The sequence below is a fragment of the Mesocricetus auratus genome, unplaced genomic scaffold (genome assembly GCF_017639785.1).
Source record: "Mesocricetus auratus isolate SY011 unplaced genomic scaffold, BCM_Maur_2.0 Super-Scaffold_100025, whole genome shotgun sequence".
NCBI classification, from domain to species: Eukaryota; Metazoa; Chordata; class Mammalia; order Rodentia; family Cricetidae; genus Mesocricetus; species Mesocricetus auratus.
In genome coordinates, this window is record NW_024429206.1 from 11028146 (window position 1) to 11047650 (window position 19505).

The 19505-nt window shown below is 48.3% G+C and overlaps 1 protein-coding gene across 4 annotated transcripts in view; it reads left to right on the plus strand.

Moving 5' to 3' along the window:
• Positions 1-19505, plus strand: part of Tbx5 (T-box transcription factor 5) — a 47772-nt gene that overhangs the window by 7937 nt on the left and 20330 nt on the right. For all 4 annotated transcript variants that reach the window (XM_021232378.2, XM_040731432.1, XM_040731431.1 and 1 more), the window contains 4 exons: positions 808-927; positions 1708-1855; positions 5038-5190; positions 11329-11420. In XM_021232378.2, coding sequence (XP_021088037.1) covers positions 808-927; positions 1708-1855; positions 5038-5190; positions 11329-11420 — 513 coding nt within the window. The remainder of the gene's footprint in view (positions 1-807; positions 928-1707; positions 1856-5037; positions 5191-11328; positions 11421-19505) is intronic.

Genomic DNA, 19505 nt, shown 5'->3' on the forward strand with positions numbered 1-19505 from the left:
GGCTCCGGGTGCCTCCTAGCCTCTCTTCTCACGCTGCACCAACCCAGGTCCAACGTCTTGTCCAGATGCACAAATCCAGTCGGATCCCCTGCTCTCTGAGGCTCTGTCCTCACCTGACCTTAAGGAAAAATTTCTAGTGGGGCCGAGGCCTGGGGAGCCCTAGGGATTCGAGTTCGGCCGGCACCAGTTGTATGCCATCAGCTTTCTAGTAGAGGCTTCGGCTCTCTCTAAAACCGACTCTGGAAGGCTTTGGAATTTCTTTCCTGAGTGCCTGGGAGTTTTAAGCTCCCCAGGGAAATCTGCCAAGCTCCGTGGAGAAGTTACAGGTCATTTATGAAAAACCCCGCACGCTGGCAATGCGGGGTAGGAACCACTATGGCAGCCACAGTTAACCTGCACCGCCAAGGGCAGAGGACTAAAGTTAGTATCTAAGGTGATGTGTCCCCGGGGTACCTTCTCACCCCAGAGTGAGAAGGCCGCTAGCTTTGTACTCCTCACCCTTGTACCAGGTTCCCCAGAAAGTGAGTCTCTTAAACATAGAAGTCCATAAGCTTCAATCTCTGAGTCCAATTTTCTTTCTGGGTGCGGGCTACCGCTGCAGCTGCCTCCTTCTTTCTGAGTTCTATTCTCCTCCCAGTAATTTCAGGGGAAACCCGGGCTGGATCTCACCGGGGATGGAGTGGGGCCAGTGCCCTTCATTTCTCCGGGAATTGCTAAAGGATCAGGAATGGTTCTTCTGAGTATCGGAATTAACCACCACTTCTTTCTCGGTGTGTGTCCCCCTCTCCCTCTCCCTCTCTCTCCCAGGCGGATGTTTCCTAGTTACAAAGTGAAGGTGACTGGCCTGAATCCCAAAACGAAGTACATTCTTCTCATGGATATTGTTCCTGCAGATGACCACAGATACAAATTTGCAGATAATAAATGGTAGGCCAGAGTTCCAGAGGACAGGAAAGCTGGGAGGGAAGTGCAATGTCTATTCCATTTCCCAGCAACTGAACCAGTAAACACTATTATTATTATTATTATTATTATTATTATTATTATTACTAACAGCTCCTACTAAGGCTCAAGACTTGTGTGCCTATTCTATTGTATAAAAAGGGGCTGCAGCAACTGTCTCCCATTTCATAGGCCTGAAAACTGAGGCTGCCAGGGAAGTGAGGCTGCTTGTGTACTCTATAGCCACATGGGCTGCACATTTTTTATTTTATTTTAGTTTTTGTAAAAAGGGTATTGTTACCAAGTACTGGATATATTTCTGGGGGGCACAAAACCATTTACAGTTATTTTTTATGAGTTACCTGCTTTGAACATGCCGTTTTTTATGAAACTGCAAAACTGGCCCCTGGCTTTAGTGGTGAAGCAGTCAGGAGCGCCTAAGCCATTCATTCCTGGGCTCCACTGCACTGCTGGGAGGCTGGAAGAGGATGGCTCCTTTGAAAGCACTTAAGTAGTTTCCAAGAGTTTTGCATGTGCAGATTTTCACATCTCACCAATAATGTGTGGGCAGCATAAGCTTCGAGGCCCCACACACTCCTGGTGCTGGGCTGGGGAAGAAGAAGGAGTCAGGCGAGGGGTTTGGTTGGATGCATTGTGGGGAGCTCTGGAGCGGGGAGGGGGGCTGTACCGAGAACAGCAGCCCTCTTCAGGTCAGCTACCTCTGGGCCACGGAAAGCCCCGCAGCTCCTGGTCTCCTTCACCTAGGTCTGTTACCGGCAAAGCTGAACCCGCCATGCCAGGTCGCCTTTATGTGCACCCGGACTCCCCGGCAACCGGAGCACACTGGATGCGACAACTTGTCTCCTTCCAGAAACTGAAGCTCACCAACAACCACCTGGACCCATTTGGGCACGTAAGTAGCCTGCCCCCCATCAGCGTGTGGGGTCCCTTCACCCTCACTCCCCGCCCCCATTTCCTTACTCCTCTCGGGGACTCTATCTTTTGACTTCTAAACCTCCCTCTCTCTCTCTCTCTCTCTCTCTCTCTCTCTCTCTCTCTCTCTCTCTCTTCTGCCTCCACACTTCTCTAGTTCTATCTCCAGGATTCCATTTACATAACCCCAAGCTATCCCCCAACTAGTTGGGACCCTCCCAGAGGCTGGAATTATCAGCAAGAGGCAGCGCACCAGTCCCATTCTCCGTGTCTCTGATCTGGAAATTCCTGTCCCACCTTCTCCCCTCTTTGTCACATTCTCAAGTCACTCTTACCCCTGACCTTCCTTTCCCTCTATTTCTTTTGGCTCCACCACTCCCCAACTGAGGGGACATCCTCTGCTCTATCTTCCTTGTGGTCTAGCCCAGGATCTGTCTTTCCTTTTCCCTGGGTGGCTGGAGATGGGGCTTCAGGCCAATCTATTTCCAAGCCCTGAATTAGAATTGACTCTCCCAAGGGAAGGAGAGTGCCCGGTCTCCTGCCCCATCTCTTATGGGTGGCAAGTGAACCCTGACACCAGCACCTCCTGTAAACTCTTGGGAAGATAGATTTTATTTTGTCTTATTATCCAGTCTCCTTTCCATGCTTAGAGGGGTCAAACCTAAACCAGAACCCTAAACCTGGAGTCAGTTTAGCTCTAAGAGAAGACCTGAGGAATCCCCCAAATAACATGGGTATAGTGAGTGTGTATAATTAGTGTGTATAGTGTTTATAGCGAGTATGTATTGAGTGTGCATAGTGAATGTTTATAGTTGAGTGTGTATTGTAAGTGTGTATAGTGAGTGTGTACAGTGTGTATAGTGTGTGCATTGAGTGTGTATAGTGACTGTGTACAGTTCCTCTCTCTGGTGATCCATTGCTTTCAGTGGGTTCCCAGCCCAACCTCACCCTTCTTTACCCAAAGAACACAAAACACCGGCTTTTGGGAGAAATAGTCCCAAATCTCTCAATTTCTTTGACTTTGAATTCTGCATTCAGAGCCCTTTGCTAGAAGGTTCGAATGTGCTCATCTTTGGGAAGCTGGTACTCAAGGTTGTTTTTACAAAAGGAAGTGGGGGGAAGGGAGAGGATGTGCCCAAGCTAATACAGTTCCTTTTGGGACAGAGGATTCACCATGGAGGCACACAGTCTCCAGTTTGGGGAAATAAGGGTCTGGGTAGGAGATAAGTTCAAATGTTGAATCTACCCCTTCTGGGTGGTGGTGACAGAGGCCAACTGGGTCCTGGGGACGGTAGTGGATTGGTTTCAGGATGGTCCCCTGAGGGGTTCTGCAGATAGGAGGGGAGAAGGTTGGATTGTGACTCTAGTACATAAATGGTCTGGGTGCTCTCCTGGTGCAGGATTAGAAGGTTTGGGGTTTCCTGAGGTTACTAACCAGGTACATTAAGTTCAAGGTCCTGGATACCCTGCCTGTTTCCTTCCTCTGGCTGCATCCATATGAGTGCTGAGCCCTTTGAGTGGGGGCTTCTGTAGAACCATCAGCTGGCAACTGAGTCTGTCTCCCAATGCCATTTCAGCTCAAACTGCTTCCCCTGTTTTTCTAATAGTGCTTTTTGGGTCACTCTGGAGTAGATATTCCAGGAAAGGTCTTTGACTCTATCAACAAATACAGGGTATTTAGCTTTAGCTGTTTTTCCCCCCTCTCAACAACCCAAGGAAAAACAAGAGAAGTACACTACCCCAACTTTTAATCTAGAGTCACTCTGATGGAATTAGAGGCCATTAGATCACCCTCTTTCTGAAGTCTCTACACTGTCCCCAGCTGTCAAAGCAATTTGGTTAAGCTGGGACGACGGCTGTGCTGGCCCAGGGGCTGTGGCATGTGGCAGTCAATCCAGGGGCCCCAGTGCGTCTCCCTGTCGCCACGCGGGCCCGGGTCAGCCACCCTCACTATACGTTTGGGAGGTGTGTGTGTGTGTGTGTGTGTGTGTGTGTGTGTGTGTGTGTGTTGTTAGAGATAGATGCCCCCAGGCAGGGAGGGATTGCATCTCTGAACCCTCGAGGGTCTTGTTGGGTTGGGCCAGGGATTCTGCAAGCCAGGGTTAGCAATGCAAATAATCAGAGACACCAAGCAACATTTGGGGCATGGCATCCTGTGGGAAAAGCAGGCCAGGTTCAGGGAATGGGTAAATGTGGCCTGCTGCATTAGAAAAGTTTTGGTGACTATTAAGCAGTCACCCCACCCCCAGCATCAAAATATGGGCATCATCTGGACGGCAAACTCAGTTTTATTGCTATGGATGCTTGTGCAGGAGTCCTGACTCCAGCCGCAATTTGCAACCAGGGATCCTCCTCTGTCTCCTAATAATAGTAATGTGATTGTGACAATAGACACAGCAGCAGGGTAAGCCCCACCCAGAGTACCCCGAAGGGAGATGAACACAAACCCCCCTCCTAGTAGACATGGAGATCTGTCTCTGAGCCCCAAATGTTAGAGAAAGGAAGCCTCCAGGTCAACCAGTCTGCCTCCTCACCGCCTCACAGAGCTCTCTCTCTCTCTCTCTCTCTCTCTCTCTCTCTCTCTCTCTCTCTCTCTGACTCCTTTTCATGTTTCAAAACAAAGGGCCTAGGTTTGAGGCCTTTCTGGCTAGAGTTGCATCAGCCCTTGGCCTTGGTCAGGAGGAGTTTGAGGAGGGGTGTGTGACACGACTATTTGTATGTACGTATGCACACATGTTCTTCCTGTCCCCGGTGGCCACACTGCTGTCCGCCTTTCCCAACCCCCACTGGTTCCCGCCTCCAGACTTACCAGGCCCCCGTTGGGGGCGGGAAGTGCCCTTATATACAGAGTTAATTTATTAAGCAAACTTTATTAAGAATTCTGATTTACTGCCGTGTGTGCTTTGGGTAGGTTCCTGGAATATTACCTTGCCTTTCTTATGTGGAAATTGTCATTTTTGAAATGTTTCTTTTAAATGAAATCACTGGCCCCTTTTCAAAACAGAAGAAAAAAAAAGACTATTTGTTTTCCTTCCTGAGAGCCTATATAATAAAGCTAATTGGCACTGCAGATGGGGGAGGAGCAAGGATCTAGCTGGAAACAAAGGGAGTTTTGATTTTTTTTCTCCTTCGGACAATCTCATTTTCTCTGTTATTTTTTAGATTATCCTGAACTCCATGCACAAATACCAGCCCCGATTACACATCGTGAAAGCAGACGAAAATAATGGATTTGGTTCAAAGAATACTGCGTTCTGCACCCACGTCTTTCCGGAGACCGCGTTTATCGCAGTGACTTCGTACCAGAATCACAAGGTAAGCCTCACTCTCTGGGCGCCTGCAAGGGGGAGGCGCGCCTGCTGGTTTACATGGACGCATGCGCTGGGTCTTCGTAGAAATACAGTTCTTTAAGGCTGAGGGTGGGTCCACAGTCCAGCTGCTCAGCTTCTATTCTCTCCTCCCGGGTCTGGGCAGAAGTCGAGGTGGAGCTGTTTGTATTATATTCGTGGTGGGGGAGGATGTCTCTCACCCACCGTTTTCTAGTTAGAACCAAACTTGTCTTGCACTTAAAACTGGTGCAAGCCTGTGGGGCGAAAGGTACCAGGTTGCTAATGCTACCGTGGGTGAGGATTGCCCTTTCTCTTGAGACCAGTGGGCAGGTGGCATAGCCGAGGCTAACGGGGGAGGGGCACCCCATGTGAGCTCAGTGAGGGCCCACCCCCTCTCTTAGACCCTGCTCCTCCTCAATCTGGGTGACGTTAGCCGGCAGGCCAGGCCACAGAAGGGTCACAGGCAGGTTTAGTTCCGGGCCGTCCAGTGGAGGTCATTCTGGTGCTGGCTGGGTGGTAGAGAATACCTCAGCCAATCCTGTTACAACCCACGGTGGGTAGTCTCCGAATTCAGACTGTAAGTGGCCTGACTATGATGGATGATTCCTTCCAGATCTATGGAGAGTTTCCTTCCCCTGCCCCAGAAGAAACCCCAGCCCCCTCCCCAAACACAATTACTTTTTAAAGGGGGAAAGAACAGAGTTGACCCCAGCAAGGGCAAAATGGTGAGGTCAGCTCAGCTGACTCAGCCAGACTAAGTCTACCCCGAGTCACACTCCCAGATATGGGTTTCCTCCGTGATGCTGCAAACCCAAATCCTTGGTTAACTCTGGCCATATCATTGCTTAAAGACTCCCAGACTGGACACAAGGAGCACAGATACATCCATCTCCCACTCAGGCAAGCTTAGGTTCACAGAAGAAGGGTGTGTGTGTGTGTGGGGGGGTGTGCGTGTGCATATAAAACGATCTTTTAAAAAGTGGGTCCTTGGATCCTTGGCATGGTCTGAGTTTTGTCGTGATAATGCTGTGATGTATGTACCATGTGCAGTCTGTGCACATCCCTTCCCTCGCGTCTCTGTCTTTAGCTTCACACAGTGGGCACTTGATTTTTGGTTTGTTTTTGAGTATGCTGGGGTTTGAACTCATAGCTTCAAGCATTGCCAAGCATGCATCCTGTCACCGAGCTGCATTTCTGGCCTCTCGAAGACTGCTATGTCACATGTGACATACCCCCAACAGTGTTATATTTCTATGTGTGTGTGGGGGTGGGGGTTATACATGTGCTATGGTTTGCTTGTCCAGGTCAGAGCACATCTGGTGGGAGTTCACTCTTTCTTTCTACCTCTTCGTGAGTCCCGGGAATTGAGCCATTTTGTTGGCCCACGTATGAGTTTGGAGCACAGTGCAAAGAACCGTTCACAGATCTGCCAGCGTGGATCTCCAGCCACTCGTTTGGGTGTGTGTTTGATGACCGCACAGAAATTCCACCCACCCAGATTGCTTCCTGTCTTAGTTGCCTGTGGGACTCTAGTTGAACTGCATAGGAAGGCCTTTTTAGCCAGGTGGAGAGGTTTTGGATCCATGGAAGAGGGGTTCACAGGAGACAAGTTTCTGCCCTCCCACATCTTCCATCAGAATCAGTCATTTTCTATGTGAAGTGCCCAAAGTGACACACTTCCCAGTCAAGTTCAAGACCCTAGAAAACATTCCTTGGGTGGATATACGATGTGCGACTTAAATAAACTGGGCCATGGTTTCTCATGATCTGTGGGCAGCGTCTCTCACTTTATTGTCCCAGCTGGCATGGGTGCTGAGAGGGCTGAGGGCACGGGTAAGCCAGTTGAGATGTTAGCACCATGTGGATTAAGGGGTGTACCCCCGAGGGAGGGGGCCAGGACAGAGAGCTAAGATTCAAAGGCAAAATCTGACCCAGTTTTCCCATCTGTAAAATGGGACTCACAACAGCATCCATTTCACGAGGTCCTTGAGAGGATTTCATAAGATAATCACAAAATAATCTCTGGGAATGGCTTTGTGATGAGGCAATGGTGTGTCTCTAGCCACTGGTTTGTTTACGGGTTAGCTCTGTTCAAAACTTTTGATTATTATTATTTGTGTGTGTGTGTGTGTGTGTGTGTGTGTGTGTGTAATCTTTTCCTGTTCATCATTATATTAAACTCCTTGGTTATATAATAAGCTGAATGACCGGCATTTTAAAAATTAAATCTATCATTGTGGTTGAAAAAAATAACTAGGGATGCTGGTCTTTGTGATCTCCTTGCCAGTCAAGAACTTACTTGTTTTGTTTTGTATGAAAGAGTTTGGGGAAAATATTCTGGGTGAGTGGACACCTGAAGAATGCAAGCCACTGTTTGGGTAGGGGTTCAAAGAACTCAGTGTCCCAGGATGCTTTGTCCTCAAGAGCCAGGTGCCAGGTAGGGATGGGTGTGTGGCAGGGTTCCTTCCTTAGGTGATAAGGCACACACACCGTTTCAGCACAGGATTCTTAATGGTGAGCCATATTTTCTCAGCCCAGCTGTGATCCTAAGCTGGATTTGGGAGTTATTTCCCCAGATGTTTGACAGCCTGAAAAAAAAAGATATTTGAAAACTCAACTCTTCCCTAGCTGCGATGCATGTACTCTCCGGGAAACACATTTTTGTTTGGGTCTTCACAGCAGTTGTCAGCAACTCTCAGCACACCGCCTAGAAATATGTAGGTGTTAAACACAAGTCACTCGGGCATTTCATTTCCCGGCGGCTCTTACGACAATGGCTGTGTATGCAAGCATGCCTATCCCCCAATGCTAACTGGCTTTTCCATTCTGAGGTGCTTTATTCCAGCTTAAGTCCTTGTGTGTGGAGTCCATATTTATGAGGTACTAGCTTTCTGGTCAGGACCAGGAAATGAAGCCCCTAATAGAGAGACATAATTAAGATTTTTGGCCCTTGTGAGTTTTTTTTCCTCTCAAAAGCAAGAATTTGCAACAATTATTTTCATTAATTTTTACAACCGCTGTCTCACCAGTTGGAGCTGGCATTTATATTTGCCCCCCCTTCCACTTTCTCCCTCCCCGGATATCCGGTTTTGTGCTGATTTTGGAAGGGAGTGTATTTGTATGGTAAATAGAAGTAGATTTCCCTGGAGCTTTTTGGTAGGCGCAGGGCTTCCAGGTGTGTGGATTTGGGGGTTCATAAGCTGATGTGCAGCCTACAGTTTATAGACTGGTTTATAGTGTCTGAGGCCGTGTGCAAAATAAGCCGTGTTTCACGGTCTAGAAGGATTTCTCAAGGGTGGTTCTCTTTGTGTGTGTGCACATGTTTGTGTGTGCCTGTGCGTGTGTTGTGTATGCCTGTGGTGTGTGTGTGTGCATGTGTGCATGTGTGCATACGTGTATGTGTGTTTGTATGTGTACATAAGTGTATGTGTGTGCACATATGTGTGTTTGCCTGTGGTGTGTGTGTATACATATGTGGATGTGTGCATGTGGTGTGTGTGTGTATGTGTGCATATGAGTATGTGTGTTTGTATGTGTACATATGTGGATGTGTGCATGTGGTGTGTGTGTGTGTGTGTGTGTGTGTGTTTGTGTACTCTGCACATAGCTGGAGGTCAGATGACAACTTACGAGAGTCAATCCTCTCCTTCTCTCCTATCAGTCCTAGGGACAGAGCTCAGGTTGCCAGGCTTGGTGACAGACACCTTTACCAGCTAAAGCCACTTCACTGGCCCCATCTTCTCTTTGAGACGGGTTACTCCCAGTTGGCTAGACTGGCTAGCTAGTGCGTTCCTGGGGCTCCTGCTATCTCTGCACCCCTAGAGCCTAGTGTTAGAGGCAATCTACCCCTGACCTATCACCCCAACTCTCCCCTAGCAATGCATATACCCTGGAGACGTCTATGCAGTCCCTAAAAGAAGGGAGGCTGGGATGTGGTGCTGTGCTGAGCACTGGACCAGTGTGTTCAAGGCCCTGAATTCTGTTCCCAGCACAGCCGTCTTCTCAGCCCCTAATTATTATTATTGCTATTGTGTGTGTAAATGTGATGGTGTGTGTGCACGCCACAGCACCGATGGGGGCCAGAGGACAGTTCCATGGAGGCGGTTCTCTCTTTCTGCTTTTACTTGTGTTTTAGAAATGGAATGCAGTTCTCCAGGCTTGCTGAGCTGCTGAGCAGTCTCACTGGCCCTAAGAGAAGTTTCAGTTTTATCAGAAAATTATTTGAGTGTGTGTGTGTATGGGGGGGTGCTGCATTGGTGTGGAGGACAGAGGGCAACTTGTGGGGGGTCAGTTGTTGCCTTCCACCCATGTGGGACCCAGGGATTGAACTTGGGTCATCAAGCTTGGCGGCAAGGTTCATCCTCTGAATCCTCTGAAGTGTGAGCACCGATGGGTGAATGAGACAGCTCTCAGTGTTTAAGAGGATGAGACACAGAGGAAGACTCAATCCCATCCACAGACTCTAGTTTTCCGTGAGAGAGTTTTAGTTCAGATCTAGTTTGTTCTAGAACCTTCCCTAATGGCATCGATTTTTTCCTCCTTAAAACCAGAAGGCAGGCTTTGGTTTCAGAACTTCCTGTGGATGTCAAAAGAGTTTGTCATCTTTTTATTGATTACCAAGTGGCTCTGGCATGCCTGAATTCTCCTTTGTCATATAGAGCTGTGAGCAATATTTCTGAATAAAATACTTTTGAATAGAAAGGGAGTTGATTTAAATAAAAAATCATAGCTGGGTGTGGGGGGTTCATACCTGCAATTCTACAATCCTAGCACTTTGAATTACCTTAGGCTGGAGACCAGCCTGGGATACATAGTGAGACCCTGTCTCAGAAAAAAGAAAGGAAATTAAAAGAAAATCTTAAAATTAAACTGGCTCCACAGAAAAAGTAGCTGTTGCCCAAACCTGAGGTCTGGAGTTTGGATCACCAGCAACCACACAAATGCTGAGATGGCCCAGTCGGCACCTGTAGTCACATTACTCAGGGGGTGGAGATGGGAGCCTCAGGGCAGCTGGATTGCTGGACTAGTTGAATCTGCATGTTCTGGGCTCGTGGGAGAGATCCTGCCACAGCAGATACTTTAGAGAAAGACAGAGGAGGAAACTAGTGTCAACTTTGGGCTTTCACATGCACGCCCCTAAACATACATGCATGCACACAGGCATGTATACACACATGTACATATAAACAAAACAAAACAGACCCCAATTTAAGTGAAGCAGTATACAGATGCTCTTAGATGTGGCAGTGGCCCCTAAGGGGAACCCTGAGTCACTGATGGCAGTTATAATGCCCTGGTGTCTGTCATGTGATTCTGTATGTGACAATTAAACTCATACACAGCTTTTAGGATACACTTGTAGCAAATTCCATATGGATGCAGTCTGCCACCTGGATCCACTATTACGTTGACACTAACATAATATGTGTTGATGGTTTAAATTAAAGTGCTGGGCCTTGGACCAAAACATGAAAAAACACACAGTTCTGCTTCAGGGTTCTGACACAGATTTTAAAGACAGAGTTCCTACTTCCTTGCCTAGAAAACCACAGAGGGTTGGAGCCACAGGACAGCTACCATGTGTGGGAGCCTCGGATGTTGGTGTTTATTGTACTGGGCAGCATTTTACACCTGGGCTAGTCAGTGCTGTCTGCAAAATGGGGAAATGGGGCATGACCGGACGTTTGAAAGCAATGATCAAAATGTGTTTTCTGCGATCTGGAGATTACCACAGTGTGTGGGATATGCAGTCACCATGTCAGCACTCATGGCTTTCGAAGGAAGAGGAGCCAAATGTTGAGGCTTCCTTTTTCTTTGAAATGCAAAATGCTCAATACACACATGTGCACGTATGCACACACACACACACATACACAATGCAGAATATGACTTCAATTAATGAATAAACCAAATCCAGGTTTCCCTCTTCCTTTTAACAACCGTCTGACCTAGGACATTTTTCAAAGACTCCGCTCTAAGGGGGAGTCCTGCCACTGTGACAGGCTGCATTGTGTCCTCTAAGGGTTGTCCGGAGCCTCTTTTTCACATTTGTTATGCACTCTTGTTCCAAGGTCCTCCTGTAGTAATCAAGTGTGAACCAACTTGTTCTCCTTCCTCCTCTCAGATTACACAGCTGAAAATTGAGAATAACCCCTTCGCCAAAGGCTTTCGGGGCAGTGATGACATGGAACTGCACAGGATGTCAAGGATGCAAAGGTAAGAAGTCGGGGCCAAATGTACCCCATAAATTCCCCCAGCAGCATTTCCACCATCCAGCAGAGAAAGAGATATCTCATTCCCCGATCTCTGTCTCTGTCTGTGTTCTCTCTCTCATAGCTCAACCACTTTCTACCTTATTTTTTGAGACAGAGTCTCTTACTGAACCTGGGCGCCCTGATTCAGTCAGTCTGGCTGGCCATTGAGCTCCAGGGATCCTCCTGTATCCACCTCCCCACAACTGGGATTGCAGGCAAGCCTCACCAAGCCTGGACATTTTCATGGGTTCTGGGGATTTGAACTCAGGCCCTCATGCTTGTGCAGCAGGCACTTTATGGAGTGAGCTATCTCCCCGGGCCTCAGCCCCTTTTCTGATAAGCTTTGTGATCTGGATGGGTGCTTCTAGGCAGCCTGCAGTGTGAACGTCTGGGTAGGAGACTAGAGTCCAGCTGGCCAGGGAGCCAACACTGTCTGCCTCCTCTTCCTGGTGTTCTCCCCCATCACGAAACCCTTTCCCTCTTCCTCCCATTCATCTCAGCTGATGAAGGCTGCTCTTTCGGCAACAGCTCTCCATAAATGAGAGAGAAGTGAACAACTCTGTTTCCTGGGGGTGAAACACAGACCAACTTGACACCAGGTGGTGTCCAGGGCACCTCAGGGGGGTGGCGGTGGGGGTTGAGAGCCGGTGCTAAAAATCAATTGCTAGTTTTACATATCCTGTGGTCGCAGTCGCTGATATGACAAATAGAAAGGGTTGGAACAAATGTACAGAGAGGGAATTGGGTCTGACTGAAATGATTGAGCAGGCAAGGCAGTCTGTCAATTGTTCTCCCAACTTCTGGCTCGACCCACAATGTGGCAAGAGAATTAGAAATCACACCTCGATCAAATGTGTATGTTGTGTGTGCGCATGTGTGCACTCTCTCTCTCTCTCTCTCTCTCTCTCTCTCTCTCTCTCTCTCTCTCTCTCTCTCTCTCTCTCTCTCTCCCTTGGTGGGTTTAGTGATTCACATAAAATGAAATCATTGATGACTCTCTGGAAGAGAAGAAAAGGGAAAGTCAGTTTTGGGACATGGTCATTCAAAGAAGGGTGAGGGACCAAAAACAGAGAAAGGAATGGAGATTCCATACTCTTGGAGTCTAAACATTAGGCTAAGAACTGTGTGCTATGAAATTAATTTAATTAAAAATATTATTTTACTTGTATGGGTATTTTCCCTGTGCATATGTCTATGTACTGTTTACCTTCAGTTCCCATGGAGTCTAGAAGAGGGCGTCAGATCCCCTGGAACTAGAGTTACAGATGGTTGTGAGCTGCTATGTGGGTGCTGGGAATCAAACCCAGGTACTCTAGAAGAGCAACAAGTGCTCCCACCTGCTAAGCCATCTCTCCAGGCCCAGGAATATTTATTCACTATTTAAAAAATGTTTTTAAATCGACACTTGCTATAGTTCTAGGGTCAGAGGAGTCTGTGTCAATAAAAATCCCATCTAAGCAGCGGCGGATACACCTACCAGAAGCCCCTGCACAGCCAAGGTCAGGGTCACATTCCAGGCTCATGATGACTTGGCTGCAGAGGGAAGCCCTGTTGGGAGCTACAGGTGAAGGTTCAACCTGGGCTGCCTTGTAGAAGCACAGGTCACCAAACCGTCTTAGCACCCTCCATCTCTTCCATCCTTCCTACCAGGGCACGATGGATTTGAAGAGGTCAGGAGGTAACCCCCTTCTCTAACCTCACGAGTCTTAAGGTTCCTCTTGCTGTGCTGAGGACCCAACCAAGGGTCTTGCACACCATAAGCCCATGCTCTACTGCTGGGCTCCCATCCCGGCCTGGTTCTTCTCGGCGCATCTTAGCATTCAGCACCAGGCTCCTGTCAGACTGAACTCCAACCGTCACCCTTCTTGACAGCCGCAGCCTCTTGACTTAGACTGACTGCAGCTCCCTTCTCTGGAGTCTTCCCCAGGCAGTCCCACAGAAAGCCTTGGAAAACACAACCAGACAAGATCACTGGTTCCCATCCCGTGGGAGGAGGTCCAGCAGACCCCTTACTCCTGCCCAACTGTGGGCTTTCCATCAGGCCCTGCTACCTCCTGGTTCTCTTCGTTTGGCTCATGGAAAAGGAGGCACTTGGGAACTGTTTGCTTTTTCTTGTTTGTAGCGGTGCGGGGACCTGTGTTCAGTTTGTCCCTGATCGGTCCTCTCCCTCCCCTTGCCAGCTCTCCTCCTTCCTTTAATAGTCTTCCCTGCTGGCCCGTGCTCTTTGGACGCTCACAGGAGCAGGTGTCAGAGAGGAAAAGAGAGACAGGTGGGGGAGAGGACAGGTGTTTGAGAGCTAGGACACGTGGATGCCCTAACCCACCCTCCCCACCACCCCTATTCCAGTTTGGGTGGGTCTCCTCTGTCAGGTGTCACATGGGAAAGAGGGAAAGGGGGGACTAGTCCCGACTGCCTTTGTTGGAGCCGGTCTCTCAGCCTAAGAATCATAGGTGTTTGTGGTCATATGAGGAGCTGTGTCAGGAAACTGAGAGAAGGCTAGACCTTCTGGGGGGTTAGATAGGGTGTGCCATTATCTAGCTCTTTGCAGGTGGCCTTAGGGACAGTAACAGAGGAAGCAAAGTGACTGACTTAACAGAGTTTCAAAGTCAGTCAAAGCTGGGGTTGTCCCCTGCTCTGTGTCACTTGCTGTGCAACTCTGGGAAAGTGAGCTAACTTCCCAAAGACTTGATGTCCCCACTTGTGAAATGGGCACAAATAAGTGTAGCCTACATATTTAGGGGTCTTATAAGAATTACTTGGCAGGGAGGTGGTGGTGTGCACCTTTAATCCTAGCACTCAGGAGGCAGAGGCAGGCAGATCTCTGTGAGTTCGAGGTTAGCCTGGCCTACAAAGCCAGTTCCAGGACAGCCAGAGCTGTTACACAGAGAAATCCTGTATTGAAAAACCAAAATAATAAACAAACAAATAGAATTACTTGAGAAAATGCCCACAGGGAACCTGGATCCTAGTCCATTCTCAGGACTCTTTCTCTGGTTCAGGGGAAATCTCCCTGGGACTCAGTTCTAACTTAGTTCAGGATTTATTTTGGGCTGTTGTCCCAACCCCCAGGTTGCAGTAGGTAGTGACAAGCGGGAACTGTGGCTCTTGGAGTCAGCTGTGATAAAGGCCGGCTCACTGTTAATCTTGTAATTCTGTTTCCTGTCCCCCACACACTGGTGACAGCTGACTGTATGAGGAGGAGGGATAAAATCTGGAAGAAGGGAGACAGAGGCAGGGTTCTGGAGCAGCTAGGCCATGTCCTGGACACTCACCCCACTCTACTCTCTCTCTCCTTTCTAATTCTGTGTTTGGACAAACACCACAGTGACTTAGCTATTCTACAGTATTCATTTATGGTGTTCAGTTACAGGCTCCATCACTGAGCACGAGAGGGCTGGGGAAAAAAACACGCAAATGACCCATTTCCAGCTTCCCATGACAGTGCACAGGTACCCAGGTTGTTTGGAAAGGTGGGGACTGCCGCAAAAAAAGTCCAGTTTCTCACAGTCTCACAGGCAGTGTTCTTCAAAGTCCTAAGAGATGAGTGATGGGGTGCATGGACTCACCTGTGTTTCAGAGATGTCACTGTGTAGAGAATGAGACTAAGTAACAGGAGGGGAGGAAAGGAAGGAGAGGGGAAGGAAGAATGGATGGGAGGGAGGGAGGGAGGAAAGGAAGGAAGGAAGAAATGGGGGAAGAGAAGGAAGGAGGGAGGGAGGGAGGAAAGAAGGAAGGAAGGAAGGAAGCTGGATATCTAACTCCCGGTGACTGAAGGAAATTACTGACAGCATTCAGAATAGGTGATGCTGTCATGAGAACAGGAAGACGGCAGAAACTGTGCACCTGCGCATTCCAGCTCAGCCCCTCGGAAGGATTGGGACTCCATGGTGGCCAGAGACAACCTTACACCCTGCCCTTTGTTGATCTTCCTGTCTTGAACTTGACTTTGGTGTCTGGAGTATTTAGACAGCTTGAAAATGTCTGGGAATTGAAAGGTCTGAGGCTGGGCTCTAGTCAGGGGAGGCTTTGTGGAAGGGGCACAGTAGCTCCCAGAAGGGAGGATAGGGGTTAAATGTGTTGAGAAGGAGGGTTTTCTGGACTGGCAGGGAAGCAGCGGGTAGGGTCTTGATGAGTAGGGTATAATAGATTCCAAAGGTCTCAGAGGCAGCTGGAGAGAAGCAGGGACAGGGTGATGTCGTGAGAGCTGCTCCTGGAGCCTGGGCATTAGTGTCCAAGAGACAGCATCTAATCCATGCCCCTTCCCCATTGTAAAAGGGAAACTGAGGCCCAGAGGCTCTTTGTGTAAAGGTTTCGATCTGTTGGTTTAGTCATCTTATATGCTTGCTAAATGCCTGCCGTATGCCAGTCACTGGAATATGCAAAGATGAGCCAACTCACAGAGGACCCAGGGCTCAAGCACACGTCCATGATCTGCATTTGATGCTGCCAGCTTTCTGTGGGCTCCCACACTGGTGCACCCACGCACAGCTTCTCCAACATGGGCTCTGTCTATAGCAGGGAATTCTGAATGTCCTTTACAGGCCTAGATGGAGTGACAAGGGACATACGAGGTTTAAAACTGCCTGGCAGGCACAGAAAGATGTGGCCACAGTGACACCCCGTTTTGGCTGTGTTGGGTGATGGTATATATCTTGGTGAAGTCACATAGCAAGTGGACCTGTCAGGGTCACACAAGCCAAGCAACTGAGATGCAGAGCCCTCATTAGGAGCAAGGAGGACCTGGGAATGGAGAGGAGACTCCCTTCTGTAGGATGAGAGGGGTGGAGAGGAACTCCCTTCTACAGAGTGAGGGGTGGAGAGGAACCCCATACACAGGATGAAGGGGTGGAAGGGAATCCATTCTACAGGGTGAGGAATGGGCATTAAATTAGAGGCAGCTGCCGAGGCCCCTGGGCGCTCCTTGTTTCTCTTCTACAGAATGGACTTGAGCTCTGGTGGCCTTTCTGCCTCAGGTGGTCCAGACTGAATGTCCCTCACCCAAGATGTTTGAGCCCAGAGTCCTTTCAGACTTGGGAGTTTTGTCAATTTGGATCATTGCATGCGTATAAGAGATTTCAACTCCTCACACAGAGATTCATTTGTGTCTCGATGCCTTGTACATGCAGCCTGTAACAATACACAGTATTTTTACAGGGCTTGTCAGTCCTTTGGACTTCTTGTAGTTTGTTCTTTTTTGTTGGGTGGGGACAGGCCCCAGGGCCTTTGCACATGTCAAGTAAGTGCTCTATCATTGAGAGATATCCCCAGCCCTACACTTGCATCATCATCATCATCATCATCATCATCATCATCATCGTCATCATCATCATTGTTATTGGTGTGTGTGCTTATCATGGCGTGTGTGTGTGTGTGTGTGTGTGCATACCACTGCATGTTTGTGAGTGTGTGTGCATACCATAGCATGTTTGTGTGTAGTACTCAAAGAATAACTTTGTGGAGCTAAGTTTTTTTCATTTTGCCCTCATGTGTATTCTGGGGATGGAACTCATGTTCCCAGGCTTTTTTGACAAGCACCTTTACCCGCTGAGCCGTCTTGCTGGTCTTGTACCTGCACTTTTGATTGCAGCAATTTTCCACGCTCAAAAGGTTTCAGGCCTTGGAGTATTTTGGGTTTGGAAGTTCAGGATACTCAGCTTGTGTTGATGGAATCTTACCAGGAACTAGCTAATTGTGTGAGTCGACACGCTTCAGGGCTCTGATGCCCTGGGAGAGGAGTGATGCTACCTGAGTTTCTTTGCTCTTTTAATGGGAAGTGGTTCCTAAGGTAGACATGTCTGCATTTTGAGCTGTCCTCAGCAGACAGAGTGGGGAACAGGACACAGCAGCCAGGTCAGCACCCCCACCCCATCCCAGTGACCGTCTTGGAGGAACTCAGCCTGGCTACATTATACATGATCATTGTCCTCCACCTCTGCTTGGTCTTGCTTGTATCACCCTTTCCACTGTGTCCTCCCCCCTTCTTAAAGCCCAGTGAAAGCAGCTGGTGGTGGCCCATGCCTTTAACACCAGCATTTGAGAAGCAGAGGCAGGCAGATGTCTGGGTTTAAAGCCAGCCTGGTCTACATAGCAAGTTTCAGGATAGTCAACAGCCAGGGATACATAGAAACCCCCCCCCACACACACACACAAGAGAAGCCCCTCTCTTCCTCTTTCTCTCTGATACACACACACACACACACACACACACACACACACACAGAGGCACATATACACAAGAAATCAAATGAACTCAAGAAAGATTTGAAATGCGGTATATACATAGGGAAAAAATCCAACAATTTCAAGGGATTTGTGGGGCCTAGGATCCTTCCAAGGTTATAGTTTTCTGTTCCTGCCTTTATTCTTTCTGTTCGTAAATCAGTTTTCAGCCCCTGACCACACATGTCTGGCTTTTGCATGGAAGGCTCAGTGCGCCTGTTTTCTCTGCTTGTGGCTAAAGGTCAACTGAATGCCCCGTGACAGAGAAGTGACTCGAGACTTCCTCGTGTCAGCAATCCAGACTTCCCACTCTCCTGTGATTCTGGATCCCCCTCCCCACCTCCAGGATGGGGCAAGGGGGATCTCATTTTTCTCGAACAAGAGGGAGGTTGAGATTGTAAGGGGTAAGCTTAGCCATGCATGATGTTGTAAAGCTAAGGTTGCCCTTAGAGGCTCCCTCTGGGATGTCAGGTACGATGCTTGGATGGTTTCCCATTTGCTTGCCTGCAGGTCGGCCCCTCCGGCCTTAGGGAACTTGCCTTCTAGAAAGAGTGCTGTGAGTCACTCATTCATTCATTCATCCACACTTTCACCATTTTCCTGTGGTTTAGTTGACAAAATGTTTATGTGTGGAAGTGTATGTAACTGAAAGCTTTGACACAGAGAACATGAAATAGTCCAATACGACAGTCAACACATTACCTCACTTAACTATTTTCTTTTCTTTCCTTTCCTCCCCTCCTCTCCCCTTCTTTTACTTCTCCCCCCTCTCCCCTCCCTCCCTCTCTACATGTCCCCTTCCCCTCCTATCCCTAGAAACACCTAGTTCCTACCCCTTTGTACATTTCCATCACCCCAGGAAACACTATCAACTCTATGCCACACTGGCTATCCAGTGCCTTTCTAGGGTTTATTCCTCTTGTATGCCTGGAACTCTCTATTCTTTGACCAGCCTGTCTCCATGCCTCTTCCTTACGCCAATGGCAGCCACCACTCTACTCTCTCTTGCTGGGAGTTGGACCATTTTAGACTTTACCGAGAAGTGAGATCCTATATTCTATCTTCCTGCGTCTGACTTCTTTTCCTTAGCACAACCCTCTCCAAGTTCATTCATGGTGTCTCAAATGAGAGGACTTCTTCCTTTTTGAAGGTTGACTCATACTCTACTGCACAGACACCCTTCATTCCCTTTGTCCATTCAACTGCAAGCATAAGTTGTTTCAATTTCTTGGCTCTGATAGCCAGGACAGCAATGGGCATGGGAATCCAGTCACCAATTCCATCCTTTTTGGATGCTGACCCAGCAAGGGACTGCTAGATCATACAGTGCTTCTATTTTTAGCTTTTGAAGGAACTCTGCAATGTTTCCCATGGTGAGTGTGCCAAACTGTATCCCCACCAGCGGTGGAGAGGGTTCCCTTTTCCCCACCTTCTCGCCAACACCTGTTATCTCATGTCATTTCGATAGCGGCCATCCTAGCAGGTGTGAGTTGACAGCCCTGGAGAGACTGCTTAGCATTTCCGCAGAGAGTGGTGGAGTTGACTCTTTCCTCCATTGGTATGCCTTCATTGGAGAAATCCCTGCCTAGATCCTTCGCACAATTTATATTTTTATTTAGCTAATTATTTTGGGATACTGAGGGCTGATCTCAGTGCTTTGATCTTGCTGATCACGTGCCTCACCACTGAGCTACTCTTCCAGGCTCCCACATTTTTATCATCATCATCATCATCATCATCATCATCATCATCATCATCATGTGTCTGTTTCCTTCATCTCTATTTCATCAATATTCATCAGACTTACAAGCAATCTTGCTAGCAAACA